At 41.0% G+C, this 17,276-nt stretch overlaps 1 protein-coding gene across 1 annotated transcript in view; it reads left to right on the top strand.

Annotated features, from left to right (window-relative positions):
* The window catches only part of kcnq3 (potassium voltage-gated channel, KQT-like subfamily, member 3), a 247,296-nt gene extending 230,347 nt beyond the window's left edge, over window positions 1-16,949 (top strand). The window contains exons 10-15 of the mRNA XM_078397327.1: window positions 1,448-1,641; window positions 2,907-3,006; window positions 6,890-7,021; window positions 8,860-8,955; window positions 10,681-10,741; window positions 13,355-16,949. Of these exons, the coding sequence (XP_078253453.1) occupies window positions 1,448-1,641; window positions 2,907-3,006; window positions 6,890-7,021; window positions 8,860-8,955; window positions 10,681-10,741; window positions 13,355-14,101 (1,330 nt within the window). The 3' untranslated portion in view covers window positions 14,102-16,949. The remainder of the gene's footprint in view (window positions 1-1,447; window positions 1,642-2,906; window positions 3,007-6,889; window positions 7,022-8,859; window positions 8,956-10,680; window positions 10,742-13,354) is intronic.
* The last annotated feature ends 327 nt before the right edge of the window (window positions 16,950-17,276 follow it).

The following is a 17,276-nucleotide window of genomic DNA, read 5'->3' as shown; positions in this document are numbered from 1 at the left end:
ACTGCTTTCTCACACAATCAGCCACCCCCGAAACCTGGATTTGGCTATAGTAGAATCAAAGAACTGCAGATGCTGGTCCATACTACTGTTAGACACAAAGTGCTGGGGCAACTCAGCGGGTCAGACAGTATCTCTGGTGAAAAAGGATGGGTGACATTTCGGGGCCAACAGACCCTTGTTTTCCTTCAGGACTCCACAGCACAAGATGGAAAGCATGGAGCAGTGGTGATTTGGCAACAGCGTGGTATTAGTGAAGGGTGCTGAGGAATGCACTTGGCCAAAAGGTCCTTGCTTTGCTACACCATGTCTATGGAGCACCCATTTTACAGCACAAGCTACTTTTCAGATCTTTGTGCTTTACATCTCCTTATAGTGACACCACACTAAAGATCCAGAGTGGGAATGATTGTCAATCATGCTATCAATGCCACTCTACTATAAGCGATTGAGATTGATTTTATGTACATAATTAAAACATAATGAACCTCTTATATTATTGTTATTATCTTAATTGCGTTCTTCTAGAGTTATTACCCTGCTCCTCACTCGATAAATTGACATGGTTCACTGTGTAAATTAACTTTATTGGTGTAACAAAAGATCTTTAGCTGTGAGTCATGCTCTCTTGTTCACCTCCAACTCATTGCCTGAAGCACTGTTGTCAATAAATACTCTCTATTTTTAAAAATAGAATATCGCGCACTGGTAGCAGAAGGACTTTTTATGACTTCTGGGCAAGACAATGCACAATGCAGACAAATATATTTCTTGATAGAGTGTAGTAATGTGATGGCAATTTAGTGCTGAATAAGGTCCCCCAAACAAAAATGCCAGGACACCAGAGAGAGATCAAACTAGTGACAACGATAGTTGAGTTTAGTTTAGTTTATTGTCACGTTTACCAAGGTTCAGTGAAAAGCTTTTTTTGCGTGCTAACCAGTTGGTGGAAAGACAATACACGATTACAATCAAGCCATCCACAGTATACAGATACACGATAAAGGGAATATAGTGAATAACGAACATTTTACATCCATCTGAGAGAATTGACTGCGCCTCGGTTCAACATTATTCCCTTATCATGTATCTGTGATGTAAATGCCTCATTTGTAATCATGTATTGTCTTTCCACTGACTGAATAGCATGCAACAAAAGCTTTTTACTGTACCTTGGTACACGTGACAATAAACTAAACTGTTAACTGAAAGTGCACCATTACCTCCGTGTTGCACTGGAGTGTCGCTGTAGATTTTGTTTGCTTGTGCAGAGTCAGAATTCAGCACAAGTTCACCAGATTTGGAGGTATGAGTTCTACTGCCCCTGAGGCATGACTGATACGGCCATAATCTCTGGGGCCTTTGATGGAAAGCCTGGGATGTTATCAATGAGGGGATACTGGATAATAACTACTTTGAGAATATTCCCCTGCAATTGTTTCTGTTACAGCCAGAAGCTGAGTCTCTTCGACCGAGTTCGCAGTTCTGGACCCAGAGGTGCCAATGTAAAGAGCAAGCAATTTACACCACTGCACACTGAGGGAGTAGAAGATAGTCCTTCAAAAGACCAAAAGAGTTTGGGTTTCAGTGACCTTCGAGCTGCCGTTCGCATTAGAGCTTTTGGATTCAGACGAAGCTCAGAAGGTACCACAAAGTTATTTTATTTGTTTTCTAATATCCCAGATATTCCTTGTTATCAGATAGAAGTAGGAAGTTCTGCAGCACAGTGGCACGGCTGGTGGAGCTATTGCCTCACAGCGCTAGATATCTAGGTTCCATCCTGACATTGGGTGCTGTCTGTGTTGATAGTCTATGTTTTCCCTGTGATCACGTTCCCAAAAGACGTGAATGTGTAGCTAAAATGGCCTCTGTAAATTGCTCTTAGTGTGTAAGAAGTGGATGTGAAAGTGGGATAAAAAAAGAACTAATATGAATGGGTGATCAATGGTAGGACTGGACATATTGGGCCAAAGAGCCTGTTTCCATGCTTTCAATCAATTAATCAAAACTTGAATCTATATTATTCCATATTTTATCAGTGGGCTTCACAGTCAAAGAGCCAGTGATTTCTCCTTGATAGAAGTACATCTGCACTAACCTAAACATTTTGCCTTCATGTTAGTTGATTGAAGGTGCTAGTGTTGACCAAGACTGCAAGAGCACTCACTTTCCAAGTCCTAAAAGGTTTGGTTTGGTTTGGAGATACAGTGTGGAAACAGGCCCTTCAGGCCACCGAGTCCGCGCCGACCACGATCACCTGCACACTAACACTATCCTACACACACTAGGGACAATTTACAATTTTACCAAATCCAATTAACCTACAAATCTGCACCTCTTTGGAGTGTGGGAGGAAACTGAAGATCTCAGAGAAAACCCACGCAGGTCACGAGGAGAACGTACAAACTCCATACAGACAGCACCCGTAGTTGGGATCGAACCCAGGTCTCCGGTGCTGTAAGCTCTGTAAGGCAGCAACTCTCCCGCTCCACCACTGTGCCACCGTCTTTGATTGGATTCCCTTTGGTTTTGAAGTAGATTGTCCGCCTAACTCCTTTTATTACACTAAATCCAGGCTCTTTTGTGAGTGCACACTCGTTGTGTTCAGGTATGCTTATATCCCTATGGTATTTGACATTCAATCCATATTCAATGAGAACATTTAAGTTCCTGACCGTGCTCAAACCCTTAAATATAATAAGCAGTGATATTGGCACCAATATCTGTCGCTTCCATGTTCATATTAATGCTTTCAGGCTGTTGAGTGGATGGGCACAGGTAGTAGATCTTTTATATAAAACTTTTTTTTTCCTGGAATACCAAAAGTATCAGGCCTGTGACATATAGACTGTGTCTTCTTCAATGATTACACTCTCATAGATAATAGAGCCATTTTCATTGACTTGCAGATGCCCCTGAGGTGGAACAAGAACCTGAGGACAAGGCTTACCAAACTGATCTCATGGATGACTTGATCCCGACACTGAAAACTGTTATCAGAGCTGCAAGGTAGGATTTATTAAAATGGAAAAATATGTTTTTATGGTGCCTTTTTTAAATGCTAAGAATTGTGATATTTTGAGATTAGAATCACAAATCAAAAACGTGCAAAGCAAGTTTTGTAACAATTTAAAGTCAACTTTATATTGCTTCATACTTAAACTGTAGAGCACTGTCAATATATAAGTTCATAAGTCATAGGAGCTAGTCAGAAGTAGGCTAGTTGGTCCATCAAGTCCACTCCGTCATTCTATCATGGCTGATCTTTCTTCCCCACTCAACCCATTCTCCTGCCTTCTCCCGATAACCCCTGACACCCGCACTAATCAAGAATCTATCTATCTCTGCCCTACAAATATACGATACGATACGATAGAACTTTATTTATCCCAGGAGGGAAATTGATCTGCCAGCAGTCATAAAAAAACACAAAATACATGAAACATGAAATTAAAGTAACGAGTGGAAAGGATTGGGGATGTGCAAGTGTTGGGGAGGAGGTGAGTCACACTCAGTCTACCCCATGACAGAAGGGGGAGGAGTTGTACAGTTTGATGGCCACAAGGGAGAAGGATCTCCTGTGGTCTGTCCTGCATCTTGATGGAACCAGTCTGTTGCTGAAGATACTCCTCAAGTATCCATTGATGGCCTTCACAACCTACTGTGGCAAAGAATTCCACAGATTCACCACCCTCTGACTAAAGAAATTCCTCCTCGTCTCCTTCCTAAAGGAACATTCTTTTATTCTGAGGAAAGACCAATAAAGCGATGTTTATACACACAACTTCTCTGGCTTCACTATCTTCTATTACTGAGAATAAAATGTTGCTAAAAGGCAAACATGTGCCTGTAAATCAAACGGCAGGGCTCCTTCCAAAGAGCTAACATATATAAGATGCTTGCGAAAGGAACGAGCAGCCATTTCCTTCAGTTAAATATCGGCAAGGCTGAAATCATCATCTCTGGCCCATGCCATGAAGTTTGTACTCAACCCCCTTTCCAGACCACTGTCTCCAGTTGAAGTCATCATAGTCTTGGTAGCTTATTTGTCCAAGAGATGAACCTCTGGGCCTGTTTGCTCTCCACCTTCCAGGTGACTGTTCCCATGCTGCTGAAACAGCCATACCTCCTGTTCTGTTTGTGATCATTTTAATGTTTTTCTCACCTGCCTCCCCCAGCCATTAGCATTTGACTTCTTAAACATTCTGCTTATCTATATCTCAATATGCATTCCATTTTGCTTTACCCATGGATTCTATGCTTTCTGACATCCTGGAATTAGACGTCTCCTGTTTATATTCTCATCCCTGTCATCAAAGCTCTAATAGGTCTCCCATCTCCCTGTCTCTATAAACTTGTCTTAACCTACAACCCATCTCTCCCTCTGCATTCCTTAGATTGTTAGCCATGTCATTTGATTTGCAGGCACATGTTTGTTTGCCTTTTGGCAACATTTTATTCCCAGTAATAGAAGACAGTGAGCCCAGAGAAGTTGTGTGTATAAACATCGCTTTATTGGAGTTTCCTCAGGATAAATGGACGTTACTTTAGGAAAGAGATGAGGAGGAATTTCTTTAGTCAGAGGGTGGTGAATCTGTGGAATTCATTGCCAATAGTAGTTTGTGGCAGCCAAGTCAATGGATATTTTTAAGGCAGAGATAGATAGATTCTTGATTTGCTCCACCATTCCCATTCAGACACAGGATATAGAACAGTACAGCACAGAAATAGTCATGGTAATCCTAGTGATATTGAGCTTCGCAATTCTTTGAGGAACCCCATAACGTAACACAGCCTCCAGTGGACCTTGTTCAGCATGGGAGAGGCAGTAATTGACCTCATCCGAACAACAAATAGTAAAAGGCCTGATTATTATCAGTAAAACCATCCCAACAGAATACAAGGCTCCAGGTAATATTAAGTGTAATACTAAGTGATCACCTTTCCTTAAACTTCTATTATTTTGGTCAAAAAGAATTGTATCCAATGTGGTTTGGGATTCAGTCATTGAGGTGAATTTTATGTTCCCACACTCAGCAGGTGGTGATGCTTAAAAGACTCACAGTAGAGAGAACTGTTGCCTCTGTGCTTCAATCTTGAAATCCACACTGGGAATATAGAATTGCATGTTTTCTCCTTCTTGTACAAATTGAGAAGTCAGGGTGGACTGTAGTTGCAAGGTGCCATCATGATTGAAAAAAAAAGGGTGCAGAAATGCCACAGAGTAGCAGAATTTATATCATGCAATCTCGGGGCTTTGTGGTTTTGAGGTAAGAATTAGTTTACAGTGAGGGACAATGCTACCTCTTCAACTTTCCAAATCTTTGAAGTGTGATTGTGACTGTCAAAGCTGGCTCTCGAAAAATGGCAGCTCTGTGCATGAAGGATTAAAGTGTACGATCTATTTACTTGTGAACTTCAACCGATACACTAAGCACACAATACCACTCAGCTTTCATATTGCATTACTGACAAAATAAGGACCAAGCCAAAATCACAAAAGTAGATGTTATTTTTACTTTCAAAGTTACTGAAACACAATATATTTTGAACAGAGCAACTGTTATGTTGAAAAAGAAAATCACATCACTTTCTGATTAATACGCCTTGAATTACATGGTGAAGTTGAACCAAACAAGCGTATAATTGTGTTGAATCATTTCATGGGTAAAATCTGACTCCAATAGCTCTCCTTCTTCCGGCATGAGTATGAGAACAGAAGAATTCCATCTGCAATTTAGAAAGAGCATTAATTATACTGCCAAAGTTGAAGTAGCTGAATTCATTGTGTTTTGTATTAACTTCAGATTAAAGCCCAAACGTTGTAACAATTAAGATGAAATCAGTACATTAATTACAGGAAGGAGGCTGCTTGGGAAGTTATTTTTTGAGAGATTTTGATAAAGAGCCACGACCTAAAATATCCAACACCCTTAACTTAGAAGAGGATAAAAGATCAGACTTATCAAATTAGCAATTAAACGCTCTCGGGTCTGGATTTTGAGAAGGAATAGAGGCAGAGTTCCAATGTTTAAGATTCGAGAGCAGAGAATCTGGTGAGGTTTGATTTAAACACAGTAAAGGGAGTAGGACCAGAGGCCATAGCCTCGGAATAAAAGGACGTACCTTTAGAACGGAGATGAGGAGGAATGTCTTTAGTCCGATGGTGGTGAATTCATTGCCACAAAAGGCTGTGGAGGCCAGGTCAATGGATATTTTTAAAGTGGAGATTGGCAGATTCTTGATTAGTACGGGTGTCAGGGGTTATGGGGAGAAGGCAGGAGAATGGGGCTGAGAGGGAAAGATAGATCAGCCACAATTAAATGACAGAGTAGACTTGATGGACTGAATGGCCTAATTCTGCTCCTACAACTTATGAAGGGAGGAGAGAATATAAAACTGTGACAATGAAGATTAGGGGAGATGAAAGATGTAGAAGAACATCAACCATTAGGGTAGTGCTAAAATGAAAGGAGGGTGAAGTGCCCAAAAGAGCAAAGTTAGAAGAGTCATTTAGATTTAGTGATTGCCAGCTAAGACTTCCCATTATATATTTTACTATCACTAACTGTTAGTGTTTAAATGGCAAAATGTGTTTTAGGTTTGCAAGGTCTGTTAAATTCTGGATTATTATGCTTGATTAAATGACAGTGGAGATGCTGAGTAAGATTAATGCTGCCACTTTCACAGCAGCATGGAACTGCACATTCTCATTTACAAAAATGAATGCTAGAAAATGGATGATTGAAAATTTATTTGGAAAACCTACGCAGAATATCCCCCCAAAAATATGTTTCTGACTTAAATGGCAGCAGGAAGCATTTTCCAATTTTACAGTTGGTACTCCAATCATTAAAAGAGGAACTAAAAAAAATCTTATTTATCTCTGCAGTATCCTGAGGTTCTTCCTCACCAAGAAAAGGTTTAAGGAGACTTTACGACCTTATGATGTGAAGGATGTTATTGAGCAATACTCAGCAGGCCATCTGGATATGCTTTCTAGGATAAAATATCTACAGTCCAGGTAAATGATGAGGAACAAAACATAAAATTGAGAAATGGTGGATCTTTAAATGTCATAAAATCACCGATGAAACCAGATGCATCATCCGTTCTTACAACATGGTTTATGTGCTGATGTTCTGCACATAATCCAAGGTGAGGAATTTCTGTGAGTCCAATTTTCCCACGTTCATTGATTCCCTCTTATTCTGCTAGCTGCAACCTTAGAAAATCTGGATGAGGTAAACATAATTTTTCTTTCATGAATCAAACTTTTTCCCCCCCTGAATGCCCTTTTACCATATCCGGGCAGTGTATATCCACTTAGTTTAGTTTAGTGATACAGCGCGGAAACAGGCCCTTCGGACCACCAAGTCAGCTCCGACCAATAACCACTAGCACTATCCTACACACATGAGGGACAATTTATAATTTTTACTGAAGCCAATTAACCTACAAACCTGCATGCCTTTGGAGTGTGGGAGGAAACTGGAGCACCCGGTGAAAACCAATGCGGTCACGGGGAGAACGTACAAACTCTGTTCCAAAGGCACCTGTAGTCAGGATCGAACCGGGGTCTCTGGCGCTGTGATGCAACAACTCTACCGCTGCGCACCGACTATTGTGTCAGGTTAGCTGCTCTATGGTTGCTCATTTTCCCAGTCTCTTCTTTTTCTTTTGGACGTTATTTGCTGTCATCCAATCTTTGAGAATACTTTTAGAATCTTTGGAAGCTTTAAAGATTGTGTTCTGCTTGCGGCTTTTGTATAAGTGTCTCCAAAGGAGCTATCCATTTTGTTTTTGGAGTCCCCGAGGTGGAAGAGATCATATTCTATGGAGGGAATACTGTGCACTGATTTGAGAAAAGTTCAAATAAATCATCTGGAAAGTGTTTGGAGTTCTGTGTGGTGAGAAGAGAGCAGGTAAAAGGGCAGTTTCAGTAGTCACTCATCAACTACAAGTATTAACTCAGTTTACCTCTCCACAGATACTGCCTGACCTGCTCATCATTTCCTGTATTTATTTCAGAATTTCAGCACATGCTATATTTTTCTGTCGGCAAAATAAAACTTGTAGAAGGTTGCAAAGGAGCGTGCCGTGGGGAGGGCAGAAGATATGAGTGATGACTGATGAACTAACTAAGATGTTGCGATGTGTAGAATTATTTTGGAATGCTGAAAGTTAAGGTGGGGGGGGGGGGGTGAAAGTGTGTGTGGAAGGTGGGGATACTGTGATTCCTATTGTGGTTATGATGGGGATTAGGAAGAGTCCAATTAGAAGTCATAGAGTCGGAGAGTCCTACAGCGTGGAAACAGGCTCTTCGGCCCAACTTGCCCACACCAGCAACATGTCCCATCTACACTAGTCCCACCTTCCTGCATTTTGCCCAATTTGCTCAAATGAGCAGATATAGCAATTTTGGGCTATATCTGAGGAAGGATGTGCTGGCTCTGGAGAGGGTCCAGAGGAGGTTTACAAGAATGATTCCAGTAATAAGTAGGTACTGGCCTATCCATGTACCTGTCCAAATGTTTCTTAAACGTCGCGATATTGTACCTGTAAGTGTGGGAAGTGAAATGGACTCAGATTCAGATGAAAGATCATCAATCTGAAACAGTATCTCTGCTTCGCTCTCTACAGATGTTGCTTAATCTGCCGAGTATTTCCAGCATTTTCATTTTCTTATTATGCCTTGAAGTAGCTGGGGCAATCTCATGCTAAACCCATCTGCATGGTTTGGGTTTGGAAGCTTCTGATTGAGTTTTTTCACTTATTGCACTATGAGGACATTGAATGTGCAGAATTGATCTGCTCACAAAACCTAGCTTGGTAATTGTGTATCATGCTTTTTCTTTGCAGAATTGATATGATTCTACCACCTGTACATCCTTCAACTCCAAAGCAGAAAAAAACAAGCCTGAAAGGCTTTATGTATCCTTTACAACAGTCACCCAAGTACGGAATTTATGTTAATTTTATATTAAAGTTTATGCATTTGCCCAATGTAATAGCTCAAGACAATCCATTCACCATTAATTCCTGTAGATTGTATTGCCCTAATAGGGTAGAGTTTGAATCAGCTATACAATTGTGGTCTTTTCTGCAGGCCCACATTACAAACATGTATTATACATTTAAGTATCAGTTTATTGTGAAGAAAACAAGGATTGAAATTCATTGACATCTCAGCTTTGAGCTACGGGGATTGTGCTAATACTTTACCGAACTCTATGGGAAAAAAACAAGGCGCTGGAAAAGGCCGCATTTGAAATATTGTGAGCAATTTTGGGCTCTATCTGAGGAAGGATGTGCTGGCTCTGGAGAGGGTCCAGAGGAGGTTTACAAGAATGATCCCAGTAATGAGTAGGTTAACCTATGATGAGCATGTGTCAGCACTGGGCTTGTACTCGCTGGAGTTTAAAAGAATGAGGGGGAACCTCATTGAAACATACAGAATAGTGAAAGGCTTGGATAAAGTGGATGTGGAGAGGATGTTTCCATTAGTGGGGGAGTCAAGAACTGGAGGTCATAGCCTCAGAACTAAAGGACATTCTTTTCGGAAGGAGATGAGGAGATATTTCTTTAGTCAGAGAGTGGCGAAGTCAGTGGATATTTTTACGGCAGACATAGATAGATTCTTAATTAGTACAGGTGTCAGTGGTTATGGGGAGAAGGCAGGAGAATGGGATTCGGAGGGAGTGATGGATCAGTCATGATTGAATGGTGCAGTAGACTTGATGGGCCGAATGGCCTAATTCTACTCCTATTCCTTATGACCTTATGACCCTTATGTAGTAACCTATATCCAGCGTAAATGGGTCTGGCATATCCAGTATATTCTTGGTATGAGAACATGCTGAATATTCTTCAGTTTGAAGAAGGGTCTCGACCCTAAATGTCACCCATTCCTTCGCTCCTGAGATGCTGCCTGACCCGCTGAGTTACTCCAGCATTTTGTGTTTACCCTGAATATACCTGATATGGGAACATGCTGGAATATGCCAGAGAAGCCAAGGACCTTTAAACCAGGCTGGATCTCTAAAATGGGCTGACGAAGTTATGTCGAACATCTGTAACAAAGAAAATGACTGATGCCCTTCAGTTAACAGTTCAACAACAAATTTTAGAGCCTGAGTGTTTAAAAAGAGGTCCTGTTAGAAAAAGTGTCTGGTTATTCTTTATTAACATCAGGATGGTAATACAAGCACATACATTCAGCATAATGAAGAAGCAAAGAACTGCAGGTGGTGGTTTATACCAAAGATGGAGACAAAGTGCTGGAGTAACTCAGCGGGTCAGGCAGTATCTCTGGTGAAAAAGGATGGATGACGCTTTGGGTCAGGAAGAAAGTCTGAAGAAGGACCCTGAACCGAAACATCTCCCATCCTTTTTCTCCAGAGATGCTGCCTGACCCGCTGAGTTACCCCAGCTGAGTTACTTTGTGTCTATCTTCAGCATAATGAACCCTTAAATGGTAGAGTGTACATGTTACTTTTTAATATATTAAGATTTATAGTAAAATCAAGGAATTACAGAAGGGACGAAGGAGGCAGAAAGGAATATGGTGAACTATTTTAAATATCACCGATTCATGAAGGAATCTTATATTGCTATTTGCTTTATGGATTTTTATTCATTCAAAACTGTTAATTTTGATCTGATTTTAATATTATCCATTAGAATTGATCCTGACGCTGAAGACCAAAGTATGATGGGAAGATTTGTGAAGGTTGAAAGACAGGTAATGCTTCAACGTATTGGTCATTACCCAAGGACAATGCAGATAGGTTTTGTTTTGAAGGACACTGAGGTTCTCTCTTTCAGACTGAACGTCTTTGCTATGCGTTTTCACAGTTCTTGTGTACTAGGGAAACATAACTTTGCCTTCTCACCAGCCACAATCCAATCCATGCTGTTGTCAGGCAACTGAACCATCCTCCCAACAACTAGAGAGCAGTCCCAAACTACCTTATGCCTCATCGGTGACTCTCGGACTATCTTTGATCGGACTTTACTGCCTTTACCTTGCACTAAACGTTATTCACGTTATTCCCTTTGTCATGTATCTGTACATTGTGGATGGCTCGATTGTAATTATGTATTGTCTTTCCGCTGGCTGGTTAGCACGCAACAAAAGCTTTTCACTGTACCCCAGCACACGTGACAATAAACTAGACTCAACTCAACTCTTGCTGACTCAACACTGAGTTCAACAATGGCAGATAATTAGCATGTTCAGCATTTTAATTTCAGGTTTCCAGCAGCTACAGTATTTTCCTTTGATAATTTAAGATCATTTGGGTGGTGTAATAGTGGAGTTGCTAGAGCCGCTGTTTCAGAGCCAGAGACCCAGGTTTGATCTGAGACCTCGGGTGCTGTCTGTGTGGAGTTTGTCAGCATGGGTTTCCTCCGGGTGCTCTGGTTTCCTCCCGAGTCACAAAGGCATGCCACTTTGTAGGTTGAATGGCCTCTAAAAATTACCCCGAGTGTATAGGAAGTGGATGAGGAAGTGGGATAGCATGGAACTAGTGTGAATGATAGTGTGATCGATGGGGGCGTAGACTCAGTGGGCGAAGGGTCGGTTTCCATGCTGTTTCTCTAACACTAAAACTAAAAAAAGTCCCACTTCTCCCATTTATATCTCCTCGAGACCAACCTCCCTCCAGCTGCTCCCACGTGCCCACAGTGCTGTGCCGTCAAGTTTGTCAGAGTTTCAGGTAGTCCAGACTTACAGCAATAGTACCGCTGTGACACTGTGCCACCCATAAAATAAAGATGGAACTGGTCTCCATACTGATGATCAACACCAGGCAAGTCGCAAATAGAACATAGAACATGGAACAGTGCAGCACAGGGATAGGCCCTTCGGCCCACAGCGTCTATGCCCAACATGATACCACGATACACATACCTGCACATTTTCTGAGTAGGTGACCCCACAAATACCTAAAAATTCAGTCTCAGTTATTGACATTAAACCCATTACACTTATGCAGCAGTCTGTTTCATGAGTTCATTTCTAGGATCAGAATTAGGCTATTTGGCCCATCGAGAGAGATCTAACTCTTAGAGCTAAAGGAATCAAGGGATATGGGGAAAAAGCAGGAACTGGGTACTGATTTTAGATGATCAGCCGTCATCATATTGAATGGCTGTGCTGGCTATGTTTCTATGCTGAACCACTGATTTTGCTGACATGCCCTTCAGTTTAATTTTTAGATTTAGATTTAGAGATACAGCGCAGAAACAGGCCCTTCGGCCCACCGGGTCCGCGCCGCCCAGCGATCCCCGCACATTAACACTATCCTACACCCACTAGGGACAATTTTTACATTTGCCCAGCCAATTAACCTACATACCTGTAAGTCTTTGGAGTGTGGGAGGAAACCGAAGATCTCGGAGAAAACCCACGCAGGTCAAGGGGAGAACGTACAAACTCCGTACAGACGGCGCCCGTAGTCAGGATCGAACCTGAGTCTCCGGTGCTGCATTCGCTGTAAGGCAGCAACTCTACCGCTGCGCCACCGTGCCGCCCTATTTACACTAAGTATATAGAATAGTCCTAAGAATTTTCATAACTCTAAATATTCCTGTAAACTAGGTGTTAAAGTATCACAAGGAGATTCACTGAATGATGTCTCATATTTTAGAAAGATGCCTTTTCCAACTGAGGCCATTTGATCCACATGCCAGCATTCTTGCTTTATATCACTGACAGTTTTATTGCTGAATTGGATGAAGCAGTTTTGGGTCATCGCACTGGGTTTTCTCTGAGGGACGCTGAGAAAACCAGTAGTTTTTGATTCGTTGATCATTTGTCACATAAATTACAATCAACAACAGTCATTTATTCGGGGCCTGAGAAAAGATGAGCAGTTAAGACTCTGTTTTTTTAGTTTGGTTTAGTTTAGTTTCGAGACACAACAAGGAAATAGGCCCTTCGGCCCATCGAGTTCACACCGAGCAATGATCACCCGTTCACACTAGTTCTATGTTATTACACTTTCTCATCCACTCCCTACGTGCTAGGGGCAATTTACAGAGGCCAATTCATGCACACACCCACACGTTGGGTTTTGGGAGAAATCCGAGGGAGGAACCCTGAGGAAACCCACATGGTCACAGGGAAAATGCGCAAACTCCACACAGACAGTGGCCGAGGTCAGGATTGAACCCGGCTCTCTGGTGCAGTGAGGCACCAACTCGACCAGCTGCACTTACAGTTACATTATTTTCCCTTTTTTGAAAATATCCTCAAAGAAAATTAAAGTCCAGGAAGAATTTTCAGAAGATCAAAAGATCTAAAGATGTCTGCAGTTATTAAATTGATTGCATTTTCTCTGATCCATCACAGGTAGGCGGAATGGAAAAGAAGATTGACTTCCTGGTGGACATGCACATTCAGCAGATGAATACACAGCAATCTGCATCAACTGGGTATTATTCAACGAGAGGGGCAGAGCCTTCCACTGGACAAAGTCCAGTTGACAACAAGGTGGAAGACAAATACTCTGAAATTAAAAGAGTCATCTCAAACTATACTGATTCGGGCACCTACATGGGGCCTCAGAATTGCTATCAAGTCCAAGTCTCTTCTGTTGCTCCTTTTGGTTTCTTTAGACCAAGCACGGGAAGTACAAAGTTTACATCTTTAGCTGCCGACTTGTCAAGATTTCCCCCACCTCCTGCTCCGTCGTATACGGAAAGACCAACGGTTCTTCCAATCTGTTCACTGACAGACACACCAGATAACGTATGCCCTAGCTATCAGGGAGGAAGGATAACAAGTCCCTACTCGGACAAAGTAACAGCGAGGCAGGAAAGAGGCACTCAAGACAGCGACACCCCCATCTCCCTACTCTCAATCAACCATGAAGAACTACAGCGATCACCAAGTGGTTTCAGCATCTCTCAGTCAAAGGACGACTTGACGTTTGGATTTTATGGGGGCGGAAGTTGGCCTAAATCAAAACTTTACTTAGCAGAGGGTGAAACAGACACGGATACCGATCCTTATACACCCTGTGGTTCTGCGCCACTCTCATCAACGGGTGAAGTACTTCCTGACAATATATGGTCAATGTCAAACAAACCAGCTTAGCAGGGATGACTCTTTGAATTATATGTACAGTTGATATAAAAAAGTTCACATTCCTTGCTTTATGCAAAACCTCCAGAGCTTATTGTTACATGTCTCACTGACAACGTTGCATGTAATGCATGGACATATTGCTGGACAACTGTTAACATTTTCAATATTCCAAGAGCAATTTTTTTGATAAATACATTTTAGAAAGTTGTAAAGATTTGCATGTTAGTGCATGAGCAAGTTGAACAATATTAATAACAAAGCGACACTCTGCTGTGTTATTGTATAGTAATGATGTCATTTTAATCCCTACAATATACGTGGGTTAGAATCTATGCAGAGTTAGTAGGTATATTTGTTTTTAACAATGCTTTGACCTGCAAATAGGCTCTCAGAGACAGTGTTCCTTCCATTAGCCTAACTAACTGGATGGGTTGTACCTTGGCATTTCTTTTTTTTGCTACATTTTATAACTGCAATGTTGCTACCAAGTAAAAATGTTCAGAAGTTTCTTCCGAAAAGTTGAATTTCAAACAGAAAACTAAATTGAAAAATCTGTTCCCTTGTACTGTAAAAAAAACTAGCAACATTTGTGAAAAGCAAAAAGGGGAGGCCATTTAAAACTGAGGTGAGAAGAAACTTTATCACCCAGAGTTGTGAATTTGTGGAATTCTCTGCCACAGAAGGCAGTGGAGGCCAATCCACTGGATGAATTTGAAAGAGAGTTAGATGGAGCTCTAGGGGCTAGTGGAATCAAGGGATATGGGGAGAAGGCAGGACAGGTTACTGATTGTAGATGATCAGCCATGATCACAATGAATGGCGGTGCAGGCTCGAAGGGCCAAATGGCCTCCTCCTGCATCTATTTTCTATGTTTCTATCCCTAAAGCCACAATTTAGGGAGCTGGTGGAACAAAATAAATGAAGGGATCAACTAATGGTGATGACAATGCTACCTCCTATATGGTGCAAATTCCAGACCGCCGTGCCCCTATTGTGTATGGGTTATGGATTTTATTTTTAATCCTACAAACACTTTCACAATCTTTTGCACCTCTTCAAGTGCACTTACCTTCCCATGTCTTAAATGTAGTCAAATGATTTGCTATGAACGGAAAGCTATTGTTAGTTTTGTTGGACTAACTGTAGAGTATAATAATGGTAGAAACTAATGGTGGGATTTTAACAAATGCGGCGTATCAGTTTGTTTTTTTAAAGTTTTGTGTCATGTTTGCAAAGCAGTGCGGCCATACCTTTGTGAATCTACAGCTATCGTGACCTTATTTGAAGGAAGCGATAGAAAATGAGAGGAATTATTAATACTGTGCTAATTGAAGGAGCTGCAGATGGAATAAGTAACGGTAAACTGTGGACTGAATTAAACTAGAAGTCTTACAAAACAGTAGAGTAATATTTATGTTTAATCAACAGTAGATTGGTTAAACAGGTACATGCCATGTCTCTTGGTCTCTTGGCCGGCAGTAAGAGTATTTCCATATTACCCCACCTATTTTCTTTCTCACCAATGGATATTGTTCATATTTTTAAATTCAACTTTATAATTCCAAGAAACTTGCACAAATAAAGGTAGTGACCAGAATAAGAGAGAGTTCGTACTAATGAATGTGCCCCCTTGTCATTGGTCACCGATGGAAAAATATTTAATAATTTTCCCTTTTTGCCTGTTACATTGGATTACGTCTAAGAAAGGCAATGCATCTAAACAGTATCATATCTTCATATCATATCATATATATACAGCCGGAAACAGGCCTTTTCGGCCCTCCAAGTCCGTGCCGCCCAGTGATCCCCGTACATTAACACTATCCTACACCCACTAGGGACAATTTTTACATTTACCCAGCCAATTAACCTACATACCTGTACGTCTTTGGAGTGTGGGAGGAAACCGAAGATCTCGGAGAAAACCCACGCAGGTCACGGGGAGAACGTACAAACTCCTTACAGTGCAGCACCCGTAGTCAGGATCGAACCTGAGTCTCCGGCGCTGCATTCGCTGTAAAGCAGCAACTCTACCGCTGCGCTACCGTGCCGCGTAGTGCAGGCACTTTCCTTAGCAGTTATTTGGTGCATTTTCTGTGCTTTCTGCCAGAACAGTTGCCTCATTGAATTATATGTTACAATTGTGTTTTAAAAGAATAAAGCTCAGTCCATGAGTCTAACCCATTTACAAGACTAAATCAAATCGGTGAGAGAGTACAGCTTTCGCAGGATATAAAGTATTATCTTTAAATGCTATTGTAGTTCAAGTGAAACAGATGCAAGATATTCCAGGATTTTAATTTTAGAAAGGAGAGCTGGTATAAAAAAAACATTTTTTTAGATTGGATATGGTAGCTCCATTGAATGGCAAACCAGCCAAGCATAACATCTATTTGTTACAGTTCACGATATTTTCAATAGTCCAAGATAAAAAGAAAGGAGAGGGATGCTGTCTCTTTAAGAGTAAAATATGAAAGGGCCTGCCATACCTTTTGTAACACTAACAATTTGTCCTACTCGGTGTTTTATAACAATATTTCAAACTATTAAAGGTATATATACTGAAACTGAGAATAGCTGACAGGTATTTGTGCCTTGCCCAGGAGACATTTTCTTGATAAATATAAATGAGTGAATACCAGTTTGCTGTTTCAAATTAAAGAGAAACATGATTTTCAAACGTGGCCTTCAGTGCTATTTCTATGTTTTGTTATCATTATTTCTAATCAACTTATTTGAATTGTTCTTGTAACCTATATTCTCAATTACCCAACCTTTTGGAAGATGTATGGTTGTTACTTTACTGTATGCATTATTTAAACCTATATTTAAGATTAGTGATTCTATTATTTCTTTACAATAGCTACAGTTATAAATAAATGGATATCAAACAGCCCTGTGTTCTTCTGCTGTAACATGCTATCCGTCCTCTAAGTAATCCGACTAAGTAAGGTGGGCGGTGTGGATAAGGGTAACTTTGGCCAACAAAACTTGCTTTCAACAGCCTTTACAGGACATCTAAGATAACCAAAACTTTGCCAGACTGTTTTTTTGCCAAAATGTAACAGAACTAAAAACAATGTCTCTCCTTCTCTGAGTTGCCTCAATACTTTTAACACTGCCATGACTCTGGCTAGAGTGTATAGGGCTGACATTAGTCAGTCCATGTTTGTTATTCTATCCT

This window comes from Rhinoraja longicauda, chromosome 4 (assembly GCF_053455715.1).
Source record: "Rhinoraja longicauda isolate Sanriku21f chromosome 4, sRhiLon1.1, whole genome shotgun sequence".
NCBI lineage: Eukaryota > Metazoa > Chordata > Chondrichthyes > Rajiformes > Arhynchobatidae > Rhinoraja > Rhinoraja longicauda.
This window is presented reverse-complemented; position numbering and strand designations above follow the sequence as displayed.